The sequence below is a fragment of the Ictidomys tridecemlineatus genome, chromosome 13 (assembly GCF_052094955.1).
Source record: "Ictidomys tridecemlineatus isolate mIctTri1 chromosome 13, mIctTri1.hap1, whole genome shotgun sequence".
NCBI classification, from domain to species: domain Eukaryota; kingdom Metazoa; phylum Chordata; class Mammalia; order Rodentia; family Sciuridae; genus Ictidomys; species Ictidomys tridecemlineatus.
The window spans coordinates 45719431-45734971 of NC_135489.1; the positions used below are offsets into that span (position 1 = coordinate 45719431).

The 15541-nt window shown below is 39.8% G+C and overlaps 1 protein-coding gene across 8 annotated transcripts in view; it reads right to left on the minus strand.

Moving 5' to 3' along the window:
- Lama3 (laminin subunit alpha 3) overlaps positions 1-15541 on the minus strand; it is a 240987-nt gene that overhangs the window by 113941 nt on the left and 111505 nt on the right. For 7 of the 8 annotated variants that reach the window (XR_013429632.1, XR_013429633.1, XM_078030246.1 and 4 more), the window contains exons 14-22: positions 14259-14305; positions 13043-13142; positions 11767-11819; positions 11431-11536; positions 10630-10729; positions 7347-7503; positions 5090-5222; positions 3117-3259; positions 461-558 (exon numbers count right to left, since the gene is read on the minus strand). Coding sequence is in view for 6 of the 8 variants with exons in the window: in XM_078030246.1 (XP_077886372.1) it covers positions 461-558; positions 3117-3259; positions 5090-5222; positions 7347-7503; positions 10630-10729; positions 11431-11536; positions 11767-11819; positions 13043-13142; positions 14259-14305 (937 nt within the window). In the remaining 2 variants the exon portion in view is untranslated. The remainder of the gene's footprint in view (positions 1-460; positions 559-3116; positions 3260-5089; positions 5223-7346; positions 7504-10629; positions 10730-11430; positions 11537-11766; positions 11820-13042; positions 13143-14258; positions 14306-15541) is intronic. The other variant, XM_078030247.1, reaches the window with a different exon arrangement.

The window sequence follows — 15541 nt, forward strand, 5'->3', positions numbered from 1 at the left end:
TCAGTGTACATCCCTGAGGACTCTGAGTCATTCAATCCACCTCACTCATTCATGTATCATCCCTTTAACAGACTCTTAGTAAGTGTCTACTACCAGAACTGAAGACTTTTCATCTGCACCAGGAAGGGAAGAAACAAAAGTCCATTTGGATTCTATTTTTAAGCTCTTACCCTTACCCAGTGCATGACCTTGAGGTTAAAATTTAGGCATGCAGCAACACTTCTACCTGCTACAGGGTGGTAGCCACTCATTAAAAAAAAGCTTCAGTGTGCAAAAAGTGCTTTGTGATTCTTACTTGAAGGACACAAATAAGACGGAGAAGCAACAGCACAATTAACTCATTATCCAGAACATTCAGCTGCACTTGTGATCTTGAGGACTATCATGAACTCTTGTGTTAAAGGCTCCTAATTTAGAAGATCCAGTCATGCTGCAGTTGCACCTTCTGCCCCATACTAACTTTTCCTGGGGAGATCCTGTGTGGGCACATGGTTCTGTGACAGGCAGCTGCAACACCGAAGCTTCAAAGTAGTCTCTGGGGAGCAGCACCAGGTAATCCTACCAAAGACCCAAAAGACAGTTACTCATTTTTCTGGGAGCCCTATCTTGATGATAAAATAACTAAACATACTAGCTAAATTAACAACCAGATGAAGTTCCTGGTTAACCTCTCTATTGCAACTTCCTGTTCCTTACCCTGACTCACCAAGACCCATAAATAACTCTGGGGGGTTCTTTACACAGGGGTGTTTCAGTGTGAACATTGGTATTTTTCAAACTGCAGAAGAAATTTTATTTTCTCTTCTAAGTCATTTATAAATCCAAAAATTAGCAACGATTATAAGCTGTCCATTGATAAGATGCTCTCTTGAGAGGCTGGCTGCCTTCAGCAGAGAACACCCAACGCAGATCATGTCAGATGGCTTTCTGCTCCTTGCAGAAAAAAAGGTTCAGAAAAAAAAGGTTTCACAACTCTTGGTGACTCAAGAGAATGGACTGACCTACAGCTTGTCCTACCAAATGGGAAGAAGAGCATGTTCTAAGAAGTGTGCCAAATGAAGCCCACTCAGAATAAATTCTGCTAACCAGCTCTTCAAGAATAAATCTCCAGGCTTCAAGATATGGATAATTTGACAGGTTCTCAGCAATCTCATATATGTGGCCTCACCATAGATGTGCAAGGAAAGGAGGAAAGGACATGTAATCAATAGCAAAGAGAATCATACATGGTCTGCCTGGTATTTCTCTCCTCAGGGAGAAATGGCTAGGAGGGAGAAAGTAGGAGATTGTGGCTCGGGTAACTCGGTGGTCTCATTACCTGTTATGGTTTAAATATGAGGTGTCCCCCCAAAACTCACGTGTGAGATAGTGCAAGAATTTCCAGAGGTGAAATGATGAGGTGATAAGAGATGTGATCTAATCAGTGAATTAATCCAGATATGGATTCAGTGGGCAGGTGGGGTGTGCCTAGAGGAGGTGGGGTGTGGCACTGGGGGTGTGTCTTTGCAGTTCCGATTTTGTCCCTAGTGAGCAGAGCTCTCTCTCTACTTCCTGGTGGCCAGGTTCTGAACTGTTTTCTTCTACCACACCCTCTGCCGTCATGTTCTGCATCACCTCAGGCCCCGAGCTATGGAGTTGGCTGATAATAGACTGAACCTAATAACTGTGAGTCAAAATAACTTTTTTTCCTCTATATTGCTCTTGTCCTGTCTTTTGATCACAGTGACAAAAAACTGACTGAAACACTGAGTTTTACTTTCAAAATGGTTATCATTCTACTTGTAATATTACTGAGGTTGGAACTGTATCACCTCATTCCTTGATATCCCATAGATCCTAGAACAAAAAAGGTTGATAATAGGTGCCCAATAAAATATTTTTAGGAGAAATGGAATCATTATGGGGAAAACTCCATTTGCTCTACTATACAGTGGCACCGACTATACACCATTAAACATATTCCATGCCTCGTAGTAACTTATAATGAATCCTCCTTTCCATTAGTCCAAGTTTGTGCCCACGATTGGCTTCATTAGAATTTTCCTCATCCTCATTTCTAACATCTGTGCAGCCATTTTAAACTTTTTTTAAAAAAAAACAGCACAGTTTTCTGCCAAGAAAGTGCAAAAAAACAGGAACAAATGGACAGGATAAACCTACATGTTATCTTTATAAGGTTCCAGATTTGGAAAGGATCTGTAAGGATTAAATACTGTCCCTATTGTCTGGAATCAGCAAGAAAGGCAGGCTTCCAGTTGAGGTCAATCAATGGGGTTGTGCCAGAAGGAAAACTTCATATTTTCCACTCAAAGAGCAAAAAACCAAGATTTTGCCAATGATTTTGTCTTGAGAAGACCCTGCTATAAGTAGAAGCAGACTTCAAAACAGATATCAAAGAAGGGTGTCCTAGAGAACAAGTTTTATCTCTCTGCTTCTCTGGTTACTTTATTAGTGTTGGTGGACACAGCTTTTCCTTTGATGAACAGTTCTTTGTCAAAAGCAACCAGTTTGGTGAAATTCTTGCCTAGGTTTAATGTAGGAGAGAGCAGGAACAGTATTAGGGCTCCTGTGGCCTCTTCTCACTGATATTAGGGTTTTCTTGTCCTCTGTTTTTCTGACTTCATTCTGCACAGTCCCCAGAAAGGCTTATTTTTTTAGGTACCCTCTGATTTATGATGGGAAATACCAAAGGAGCATTTGGAAGGCAGGGATATATATGCATAGGAAAGCTTTGCATTTGTTCTGATAACTTTGAGTCACTGTGAGTTACAGTTTAGGTTATTTGGTTTTTGTGTTTTGTTTGCCCAAGAGAAGCTGGCTAGAAGGAAATAATCTTACATCATTATGTCATTTTAGGGGAACGGTCACCTTAGGTTCCTGTATGATAAAAGGGAAATCTGTGGCAGGGGATACAGCTCAGTTGGTAGAGTGCTTGCCTCACATGCACAAGGCCCTGGGTTCAATCCCCAGTACTACCAAAAAAAAAAAAAAAAGGGTGGGGGAAATTTGTGATTTTGATGTTTTCTGGTCACTGTTGGGTCATGGTATTGGATGAGACCAACTCAAGTGGGGGAACATCCCTCAGAGATCCCCATTCATTCAGAACTCTGTCTTACCAAGAGGACTCCTTCTGCTTTGATACAAGCAATCCATGTCCCCGGTGTCAATGAGAACTGGTCTGCAATGCCTTTTCCAGGGATGGTAACAAAAGCTGGCTCCTTGCTCGGCAGGAAGGTGATCTCTTTGCTTTGAGCAGCACCTACCAGAAATGCGAAGAACTGTTGCAGACATCTTTCTAACAGCTAGTGTTAAGACTTTAGATAGCTCAGTTTCGAGTACTCAGTTTATATCTGAAAAAGTTTAAGATGGTTTACTGATCATGAATACTGATCAGATTTACTGCTCTTACTTTTTTTAAAAAAATTTGTGTATATGCATATGTACTAAAATAGACCAGAAAGATATTGATAAGATGTTAGCAGTGGTTGCCTATGCTGGAAGTGTAATTTTGAATATTTATAATATAAGAATTTTAGCTTCTGTAAGCTGTTGATGAATGTTTCTTATTTATAATATATGCTTATTATATTCCACTGATAAGTTATTTTTCTTTTCTTATATGAGATTTTGATTTTTATTAATGAGCATACATTCATTTTGTTATGAAAATTTTGGGCCTCCTATTTATTTTCAGGATGCAACATTTTTCCTCTGCATTAAACAAACAGAGGACCTTCTGCAGATGGCTCAGAAACAAACAAGACTTGTATGTGAATCCAAATGAGACTTTTTTCTTGAGAAGAAATGTTTGCTCCAAATCCTTGCATTCACTCTCATTCTACAGACATCTATGTGCCTGGAACTGAGTTCTGGGGACAAGGCAGTGAACACAGTCACATGGTCTTTACTCCCCAATGGTGAGGACGGGGAATTTGAGGGATAGAGATGATAAAACAAGAGAACATGGTACAGGGTGAACAGTGCTGTTTTGGGAAAAGAACATGTTACCCTGGGAATACATCGCTGAGCTCCTGACTCAGACTTGGGGAGAATCGCCCCAGAGGATGAGACAGCAAACTAAAAAGTATTCTGACTATACATATGAGTTAACAGAGGGCAGACTGCTGATGGCGTTGTCACCCAAGGGTTCTATTAGCAAGAGTTTGGAATCTGAAGACTTTGTCTATAAAGTCCAGCTGTGCACCCAGGCAATTTACTCAACCTCTCAGCTTTGTTGCCTCCTCAGTCCACAAAATTCTTATCACCGGAGGGAAGGGATGCTAGACTACTCTGTACACCAGTTCTGCCTACTGGGTATTAGTTAACCAACCTCCATTCCTACAATCTTGACTGACATGACTGGGGCATGACATCATTTCTTCCCACCCATTCCAATTCTGCTGTGGATGCTGAACCCGGATGCTCACATCTTGATCCTAAATTAGATTTCATTGGGTGCCATTTTGGGTCTTTATGAGACTTCAAATGCTCCCTGGAATCTGTTTCCAAGAGCAATAAAAGCCCTGGTTCTTTATAGGACCCACTCCCAGGCCTTGTCCCTAGCTGTGGGTAAGGCTGTATTCTCCTCTCGTGTCCCTCTGAAGGAGAATTTGCAGATTTCTTCCTGGAGTTCTGTTGGGATCTGTGCTTTACAGCCTTCATCTTAAAAATTCCTATCCTCACCCACTTCTCCTTGAACTACGTGGTTTGCTTGAAACAATGAGAGAATTAAGAGCAAGAGGCCAAGCTCCCCTAAATAACACCAAAAAGGTGATACCTGCTATACCATGAATGAGCTATAAAATCAGCTTTGCTCAGTGAAGGTATCATGACACATTGGATCAGCCAAGGTACAAAGGTTGCTATATCATTTTTAAAGTCACAGTTAATGATAATTTAACAGAAGAAGTTAAATAATCAGGAACTTTAGAGAATGAGAAGGTAACAAAGAGCATCCAGAGAACTGTCCAATCCAACCACTTACTAGGTGTAATGTTTTCTAAGAAGGATTACCTTTGGGAAAATTGGAGAAAATAATTTTTTGATCATTTTTCTTTATTATTGAAAAGAGACTTAGAATTTTACCCACCTGACTTCACCCAAGATGGATAAATGGTTATATGGCCAGAAATGGCTTCAGTTCCAGGGTTTACATATCTCAGAATAATGTGAAACAAGGAGAGATTTGGCTTCCCCATATCCAACATCACCCTTACTTCATTCTGAAAAAGATCAAAAAGCCATGAAGCACAGAAAACAGGTTAAAAGAAATGCTAGCCAACCAATGACTTCCTTCTATTTGAGTTTCACTATTGAACTTATATACAACACACACACACACACACACACACACACACACACACTCACACACACATGTTCACGCTCACTCAACAAGGACCAAGGAATTATATGGAAACAATCGAGCCTAACAATGAATTAAAATCACTTACAGGGACAGTATGCTCTCTCAGCCACTGAGATCCTCTTTTGACCTTTTTGTGATCAGGCAGACAGAGCGAAGGATTAGATGGACTAATTTAAGAAAGCCATGGTGACGGAGACAACCACCACTGGCTGGGAAAAAATAAAAGGGCAGAAGAGAAGGAAAGGAAAGTGTATTATTTCACACACACCCCCATAAGAGACTACTCTAGGACCCATTTCACATGGAGAAAATCTAAATGGTCACAGAAGCCAATGGTGGCTGTGGAAAGGTTAAAGACTCCAAACACATTAGTGATAAAATGTGGATGTCACTAAACTATGCCTATTATGTCTTATGAAGTTTTATCTCAAGCCCTTATCCGAGGAGAAATGTTGGATTTTCCACCTGAAGGAGGAGCCAGTGGTTTCCAAGCCCTGAGGCTCGTACAATACTCTAAGCATTGCAGAACCTATGCAATTTTAATTTGGAACCATAGACATGTTCAGATCCACTGTGGTCTAAGGAAAGTTCATGAAGTGTGGAAAATCTCAGATCCGGTTCTTTTGGTCTCTTTCCCGGCATCTTTGGTTGCAATGCAGGGAAAATATGTTAAGTGAGAATCTGGTGACAACAGACTGACTTAGGGTAGGATCACTGGCCCTGGATACAGGAGCTATGGAGCTACATGTGACCCACAGTCAGGAATACCTGGTGGTCCTCAGAATTTGACTGTGTTCATCTTTCAGTGTTAGTTTCAAGTTGGGAGATAAATAAGCAAAGAGGTCACTCAAGGACACCACCAATGTCCTCTGACCAAAAAGACTCAGAAAAATCTATCCTTAGAAACTCATTTATTTGGGTCAATCAAACTTTTTTTCACCTGTGAGAGGGTCTATACCTTGATTGGGCTCTTGATCAATCATTGACATGCTATTCTGACTTTATAGAATCTGACATTTTTTGATAATGAAATGAGATCAGAGCATTAAGGAAACTGAATTTCTGTCTTTGGGCAGAAGGGGAAGAAAGTGAGGTGTTCTAAGGTTCTAGGTGTTATTTGGGAAAGGCAGATTGGCTGGGGGGAATTTGACCAGGCAAAAAGCAGCATTAGAATCAGGAAAACTATGAGCCTATCTCAGTTTCTCTATGGAGTATTCTAGACCTGAATCTTCTCAGGATAAGTGTTGAGCTACCATGGTCATCAGACTTCCTCTTTTTGTGAATTTCTCCGCCAAGACACAGCTCAAAGGGATCAACCTCCAAGAGAAATTCTGAGGTCAAAACTGCTCAATGACTCTACAGGATTTTTTGTTGTAAATATCGCATAAGGGTATAAAGGTAAACAACATGTAATCATCCTTACTCTAATGTAAAGTAAAGAAGGATGGATAAAATAGAGAAGAATGAAGCAAAGGAGAAGTAAGGGAAAGAATAATTAAATAGCACTAACTAAAACTCATCATTTATTTTTAGTTTCTATTCCCAGGGTAATTTGTATTTAAAAATGATCAATAAAAAAATTAGTGACACTAACTATATTAGAATTATTTAAACTAACTTATTTTTTTTTCACACAAATGTCTCTAAAGGAAATGTCCCTTGTGTGATAATATAGCTAATGTCATTTTAGAAACTTCCTTCTTCTTGTGAAAAGTGTCCAGAGATGAGCACCATTTTTCTTCATTTCTTCATTTTCTGATTGGTGACCAAATGAAAGTAGCAATGACCTTTGGAATCCACACGTGTATTTATCAGCTAAAACCTCACCTTACCCCAAACCCAAGCCTAACCTTAATTGAGACTCCAACCCAGCCTCTGGAGAAAAAGAATCCTGGAATCCACTCTGGGGACAGTTCACTTTCAATGGCCCCTGGAGAGTGTTGCCACCCTGCCGTGAAGCTGTGGCCTACTGGCTGCCTACCTGTACTGAGGTCATCTGGGCATATCCTCTCCAGCTAAACCCAGGAAATGCCAGGGGATCAAATCCAAACCGAAGGTCTCTTCCATTAGGTACAGTGCCATCCTCAATCTCATACTTCATATGATGCAAATTTGGGAAATAGTAGTTATTTTCAGGCCTTTTAAAGGAATAAAATGTAGATACAGCAAGTTAGGTTCATTGACCATCTGAATATTCTTCACTCCAATAATTACTGCTAAATGAACTCCACAAAGTTGACAAAGTGCATTAAATAAAGGCAAATGAGAGTGGACCCTCACTCTTTTATCTAAAATACTGTTTTATCAATGAAAACATTCACATAAATATCTATGTTCCAGGCCCTGTTGCTGTGCACCATACATAGATAGAGTGGTGAACAGGATATAAAATGTTTCATATGCTAGTTTACAAGTCAAAGAAGTTTCTCTATGTACACTTTTGATCATTAGAATGACTTTTCTGACTTGTTTTTTTCTGAAACTATATTACAAGTAATGAGAATCTTGCATGACATCACTATATGGGTGGTGCTGACTAATTAAGGGTTTCCTTTAAAGAGTCCTGTTGTGTCAGACACAGAGGAGGATCAAAAATATCCCAAGGCTGGCCTGGGGCTCAGCGATAGCACACTTGCCTTGCATGTGTGAGGCACTGGGTTCGATTCTCAGCACTACATATAAATAAATAAAGGTCTATCAACAACTAAAAACTATTTTAAAAAAAATACCAATGCTGTGTGGCAATTCAAACTACTTGAAGTTCTTTCAAATGATAAATTTTGCCAATCCAGTCACAAGCTAATAGCAGCTAGTGGTTTTAAAGCCATAAAAACCAATTATAATTAGTCAATTAGTCAAAGGGAAAAAAATAAAAGGCTCTGATCCTCTGCTTTAAGTAGAATTAGAAGCACTTGCTGGGCATGGTGGTGCATGCCTGTAATCTCAGCAATTAGGAAGTCTGAGGCAGGAGGATCACAAGTTCAAGGCCAACCTCAGCAACTTAGCAAAGCCCTAAGCAATTTTAGCAAGACCCTGTCTCAAAATAAAAAAACAACAAAGGCTGCAGATGCAGCTCAGTGGAAGAGTAACCCCAGGTTCAATCTCCTGTTCAAAACAACAACAACAACAAAGTGAGAAAGAAAGGAGGAAAAAAGGAATGCTTATATTTCTGAGGTGAATTTACAGAGAACCTTAAAAGTTTTCATATCCATTGACCCAATAATCTTATTTCAAGGTATCTATTCTAAAGAATGACTTTATATATACACTATCAAAGGATTAATATTAAAATGTTTAAAACAGTGAAAACTTAGAAATGTGAATGTACAAAAAAATTAGGAAATATGGATTTTATGAAATATATAACCATTGATATTTTGAGGACAATTTAATGCTAAAAGAAATATTTGTGATATTATGTGAAATTAACAGATAATTTGTTAATAATATCATGACAAATATTTATCATGAAAAAATAAAACTAAATTTCATTCATAAACAAAATCTAGAAAAAATATACTAAAAGTACTAAAAAAGATTATCTCTGGGTGGTAAAATGAAGATTTTTTTCTTTGCCTTTTTACTATCATAAACATTTACTTTCTACAATGAAAATTTATTAAATTTATAATAAAATTATTTAGAAAACAAACTGAATGTAAATACTTTTCAAACTTACACACAAACCTAAAAATTCTTAGAAAAAAATCACAAACTAACATTTGGGAGGACATAATACAAAAGGTTACAAGATTTGCCAGGCAGGAGAAAAGCTGATATGCCATATACATGGGTTGACCACCCTTCATTTCAGTTGTCATTTGCCACTATATCAAAGGACATATTCTAAATTTCGAGGTGTATATATATACATATGTGCATATGTGTGTATGTACAAATGCAAAATATGAAAAATATATGCTAAAATTCAAAAGGTTGATATTTTTCCCTATGGATGGGTAATTCAATTTTTATTTGGTTGCATTATATTATTTGGTTGCATTATATTATTCCACCTACATAGATGGAAGAAGAAAAAACATTTGCTAGAGTAGGGAAAAACTCATTTTGTAAACATAAGGGTAAAAAGGAGCAAAACAGAACACATTTACATTACAAAACATCACAAATCACTTCTGGTCCTTCACATGCCCTACTGGCTTCAGGAAAACAAATTTACAGGTTTATTCTTTCTCCTGGACCTTCTACAAAGCCCAGCAGTGAAAGCCAACTAGGAAGACTGAAAAAGCACAGCGTGGTGACCCTGACCTTTAGAATCCAAGTGTTGAAAACAATGAGGGAAAGAAGAGAAATACCATACTAGATACAAATCACTGTAACTACATACAAGATTTTTAAAATTAATCTGTCCGTGGTGCAATTAGTAAAGAAGGTGTCTGGTTTTCTGTGCATTTCCCAGAGTTTCCAGCACATGATTAAAAGTCAGAATATTTACACTTAAATTTTCCCTCCCTCCACTGAGAAATTATTATGAATGGATCATGTTATATATATATATATATATATATATATATATATATATATATATATATATATATATATATATTTGTGTGTGTGTTTGTGTGTGTGTGTGTGTGTGTGTGTGTACCATCTATAAACAGCAGATGGGGTGACAATAAGCTGCTACTTGTATGGCCCCCTCTGGGTCTCAATCTCCATGTTGCTTTGCTGCTCTTAGTTCATTTTAACTTACTTCTGCATGAGATGAAGCCCTCTTCCCCACTCTGGAAGTTTTCTTACCCTCTGGTTGTGACATACCTGATCTTGCCACTCACTCCCTAATGACTCTGAGGGAGCAGCAGAAACTAAATGCCAGTGGTCCAGGAACCTGGCCATGTGCCATCTGCCCCTTATTCTCTCTCTCTTTCAAGAACTGGAGCTGGCTCTCTGCTTGGTTCCTCCATGCCATGACTTGTCCATGAGGGTTCACCCAGGTGAACATACCCCATGCTTCCAGCTTCCTCATGCCCCCCTGTCCTTCTGCACCTGTCCACTTCGAATCTGGAAACTCTGACATGCAGGTGCTCCCTGGCTTACAAAATGGAATAGGTTTTATGGGCATCATTATCTCCTATTTTACTTAACTCATAGACAAATGTCCAGATTTTGAATTATATTGTACAGTTTTTTCATCTACTTTTGATTCCTAGGACTCCTTTGCTCTTGGCTACAATGGCAGTACAGATGGGGAGGTCTTAGCTTCCCATCACATGAACACAGGAGGAAACCTCCGGAAGACTCACCTCTGGCACGCCTTCCCCACCACATGCTCTCGGCATTGGCATGCTCCAGAGTGCCCGCTGCACACAGATGTGAGTGCCCCGCCAATGTCACACTGACACCCTGGAAGTCAGGAAACAGCTGTGGTTACCATCCCCATACTGAACACTTCCCTCCCTCTACAAGAAAGGAACACTAAAAATCTCAGGGTTACAGCACCGCCTCTCTTCCTATCACACCTTGTATCTGGCAAGGGTTTGAAATAGGCAGGAGTCTTCCTAGTGGCAATGGCCTGTCCCTCCAAAAGTCCACTTCTAAGTTGGAGATGCATGACCACAGGCCAGCTGGAACACAGATGCCCAATGTGAAGCTAGTGATAGACCAAGAGCTGAACTAGATTTGGAAACAGTACTGTTGTAAATAAGGTATAAACTAAGAAGGGGCCACATGAGACATTCAAGGGTAACCTTCAAGGGGCCAACTGTTGCTGTGATTTCGTTATTTAATTCAACCCTATCTCCAAAAGTCTGGCTTTTCTGATAATACAAAGTATAGTTTTAAAGTCACTGAGTCTTGATGTTATTTATAACATTAACAGATATCTTCCCATTCCAGGTATATTTCTTTTAACAGTGTTCTGCTAAAAGAGAAGTGGAAACAGCCCCATTTGCAATTTATGACTAGTGTCAACCAAATATTTGGCCCAATGCCCCACATCCCAGAAAATCAGCCTGAAGACAGTGAGCACAGGAGAAAGGTTATTCTGACAGTCTGTGTCCTTCGACGCTTTGCTCTGCTCAGGACACACTGGATGTAGGTACTACCTTGACACCCAAAGTAGTTTCTCTTTTCCAGAGCGAAATATCCGTCTTCACAGGTATCACAGGCATCACCGCTCACATGGACCTTGCAGTGACAGTCACCGTCTCCCTGTAGAACAATGAGCCAGATGACAAAATTTGATACCGTTACAGATTTCATCTTCAAGACTGAAAAAATGGCTCATTGTACAATAAGCAGCAAGAAAAAGATGACCATGAGCGGCACGCCTGGAGAAGTACTAACATGCTCCCCAGGAACTCCTCAATCAATTGCTCCACATCCCTTTGGTCTATGAAAACCGGCCCTCATTACCTGCCCACATTACCTGCCCACATTACCTGCCCACACTCTCCAACTCCACTCACTGTTCCTGCCTCATGGCACTGGCACTCTGTGGAGATAAGAAAGTGTCCTGAAACCAAGGATCACCCAAAAGACAGCTCCCTGGCTCTGGGCACATGTCACTTTTGCAATACAACACCTGCAGGTAGACTTTCCTGCACCCTTCAGCAACGATGAGGCCTAAAATTGGATGGCTTTCTGAGACTAGCAGAACAGACCAACAAATATGATCCATCTAGAAGGATGGTTAGTTTATGGCTACTCCAAGACAAAACTGCAACCTCATGGGATTTGAATGTCAAGGTCATTGTTGATGTACTTGCATGAAAATATACTCTATTTATAAAGACACTCACTTCAGTGGGTGCAGTGGTGCACACCTGTAATCCTGGTTACTGTGGAGGCTGGAGCAGGAGGATCATAAATTCAAAGCCAGCTTAGGAAACATAGGGAGATCCCATCTCAAAAAAAAGATACACAGCCGGGTGTGGTGGCACATGCCTGTAACCCTAGTGGCTTGGGATGCTGAGGCAGCATCGCAAGTTCGAAGCCAGCCTCAGCAATTTAGTGAAGCCCTAAGCAACTTAGTAAGACTCTGTGACCCTGTCTCAGAATAAAAAATTTTTTAAAGGGCTGGGGATGTAGTTCATTGGTGAAGTGCCCCCATGTTCACTCCCCAGCACCAAAAACACAAAACAAAACAAAAAAAACAGATAGAGAGATTCAGAGCTGATGATGTAGCTCGTAGTAATGCACTTGCCTAACAGATATGAGGCCCTAGGTTAGATCCCCAACACAATAAAAAATAAAAAGAGAGAGAGGTTCACCTAATTTAGTACATTTAACCTGCTATGTTCAACTTGTTATCCGGGTTTCAATACATGTATAAAATTATAATAAAATTAAGCCAAAACAAGTGAATCATAGAAACAAAGAGGTAAAAAAAAAATATTTATCAAGAAGTTGCTGTTAAAGACAATAAAATACATATGGAAACAGGATGAAAATCCCTCGCTGAAATTTTTGAAAATGACAGAATTTCTGCCAAAAGTGTCAGGGGAAGACATCAAACACTGCACAGTAGGGGTTCATAGGTGACTAATAAATCCATAAATCAGAACAAGGCACCGAATAACACACACACAAAATTACACAGGATTTTGGACAAATTAAATTGCTTCAATAAATGGCTTTTTGTGAGTTTATTTATTGAAACAGAGAAAATTAAGAGGAAGTTACAAAATAGGAAGTGACAGTGTATAAATACTTTACCTGAACATCCACTGGGATTCTCTCTGGCCAGATTCCAATATAATGGTTTGCAGATACTACAAGTAGGACTTTCCACATGAAGCTTGCATTGGCAATACCCCTTAAAATGCAAATCAAACTAACATTTGACATCTTGGAATTAAAACCTGTTTTCAAAACAGTGTTCTGGGTAAAGGCTTGTCGCAGAAATACAATATGGCCATGAAAAGTAAATTAATTGTATCCAGGGGGAACAACAGCACTGGGTTAATTTCAACAGGCTAATTGCTTTTTGTAAAGTTCATTTACTTGTTACACATATAATCCACATTTGCTATTAAAAAGAAATCAGGAAAGTACCGAGAGAAAAAAATAAATGTCTTTCTTGTAATATTCCCAGTGTCTACGGATGCTGTTACCGTGTGGAATACAAATTTACATGGAAACGTATCTGAATATGCATGATGCTGGGAATCGGTAAAGAATGGTATTTTACTAAGAATGCTTTTATAAAATTTAAGATTCACTGCCTGGGGCTGGGGTTGTGGCTCAGTAGCAGAGCACTTGCCTCGCCCCTGTGAGGCACTGAGTTCAATCCTCAGCACCACATAAAAATAAATAAACAAAGTAAAGATATTGTGTCCAAGTATAACTAATATATATATATATATATATATATATATATATATATATATATAGAGAGAGAGAGAGAGAGAGAGAGAGAGAGAGATACTTTAATACTGGCAAGCCTCATAGTAAGTGACAAAACATCTGTCCCTCTGTCCATCTAATGCCTGAAGTCACATCTCTAGGTCATGAGACCAAGAAGAGAGATCATTTCTAAAGACCCTAGAAAACTTGAGAACACCACACTATGTGCTTAGAATAATAAAAAAGAAATGGGGGTTACTTTGTGCCTAGCCTGTTTTATTTAATTTGTCCTTGGCTACTGAAGGGGCTTTGGCAGGACTCCATAGTGGCAACACCATCAGAGTATCTGACAATAAAGGTTAAGCCCGAAGACTCCAGAATAAAAAAAAATTAATTAAACTATATTTGTTACCGGAGAAAAAACCCACAAAATCATAGGCATTTTGAAAAAAAGAACACCGACCTCTTTAAGCAACGTGTGCCTTATTTCAATTTACTTTTAATTTCAGGAAGCTCCCACATGGTTAGTCTTGAGTAAGAATCAGAATAATAAGAGCTGCCAACTTTACACACATCCTCTACTTACCAAGCTGGAGTCGATGGTACCAGCTGGGTCACAAGCACCACTGGAACCTGTATGTGATTTAGAGATGTTTTAAATGTCTGACAGTTAATGGTCTCCATGCTTCAAGCTTTAAAAGTTCTGCTTGTTTTTTAAAATAGCGCACCTGTATGTATGTTTTTGATAAGTGCAAGGCAAAGGGAGTCTTCCTGAATAATGTTCACGATCCTTGATCCCAAAGTGCCCCCTTTGTCACTGAACAACTCTATTCCTTGCCCACTAACAAAATGTCATTGCTACTTGATGAAAGAAACTGGGGGGAATAAAATTTTAAGCACATTTACAATCGGCCAGAAGAGGGCAATATTATACCAAGAGATGGTCACTTGTTACAGGATTTATTTATAAATTTGTCCTTGAGTTAACCAAGCATTGATTCTTCAATTATCAAGCCCCCTTGTTTCCCACCTGCATTAAAGGTCTTCTAAAAATTTGTTCTACTTAGTTACTCATGACAGTAGAATGTATTTTGACACATCATACAGGCACATCCTACTCTGGGATTCCCTTTCCTTCCGAGGACCCTCGGGCCTTCCCAGGCAAGAGTAGCCCCTCTGGCTGGTACCTGAAATTCCCACTCTCAGGAGAACCTGGTCTTGAGGATTCTGGTGACGAAGGTTCTAGGCAATGAAGTCTGTGCTACAGCCTATACCAGTAGGCTCTGAGCACCGCGGCTCCAAGTGGTTATGAAGAGCACAAAGGGATCCCAGGAAACCACGTTCTCCCGGTGGAAAATCTGGGTCTCCTGGGTCAGCCTCACAAGTCAGTCTCTCTCTCTCTCTCTCTCTCTCTCTCTCTCTCTCTCTCTCTCTCTCTCTCTCTCCCTCCCTCCCTCTTTTTTCCCAGTACTAAGGATTTAACCCAAGAGTGCTTTGCGGCTGAGCTACATTCCTAGCCCATTTTTGTTTGTTTTGTTTTAAATTTTGAAACAGGGTCTCACAAAGCTGCTGAGGGCTTCACTTAGTTGCTGAGGCTGGTCTTGAACTTGCCATCCTCCTCCCTCAGCCTCCTGAATCATTGGGATTATTGATGTGTGCCAGTGTACCCAGCACAAGTCCCTCTTTTAACAGAGCAAGAGACCTTTGAAATCACCAGGAGCTCCTGGCCCACACAGGAGGCTCCCTGCACCAGGGAGCTTGGGAAGGACACAGGCAACTCATTTCTGCCCCTTCTGCCACATATCACACCCAACTCACTTTCATTCTCAGGTTTCCATCTGCTCCTTGGCTCACTGTTTCCTGACTGCA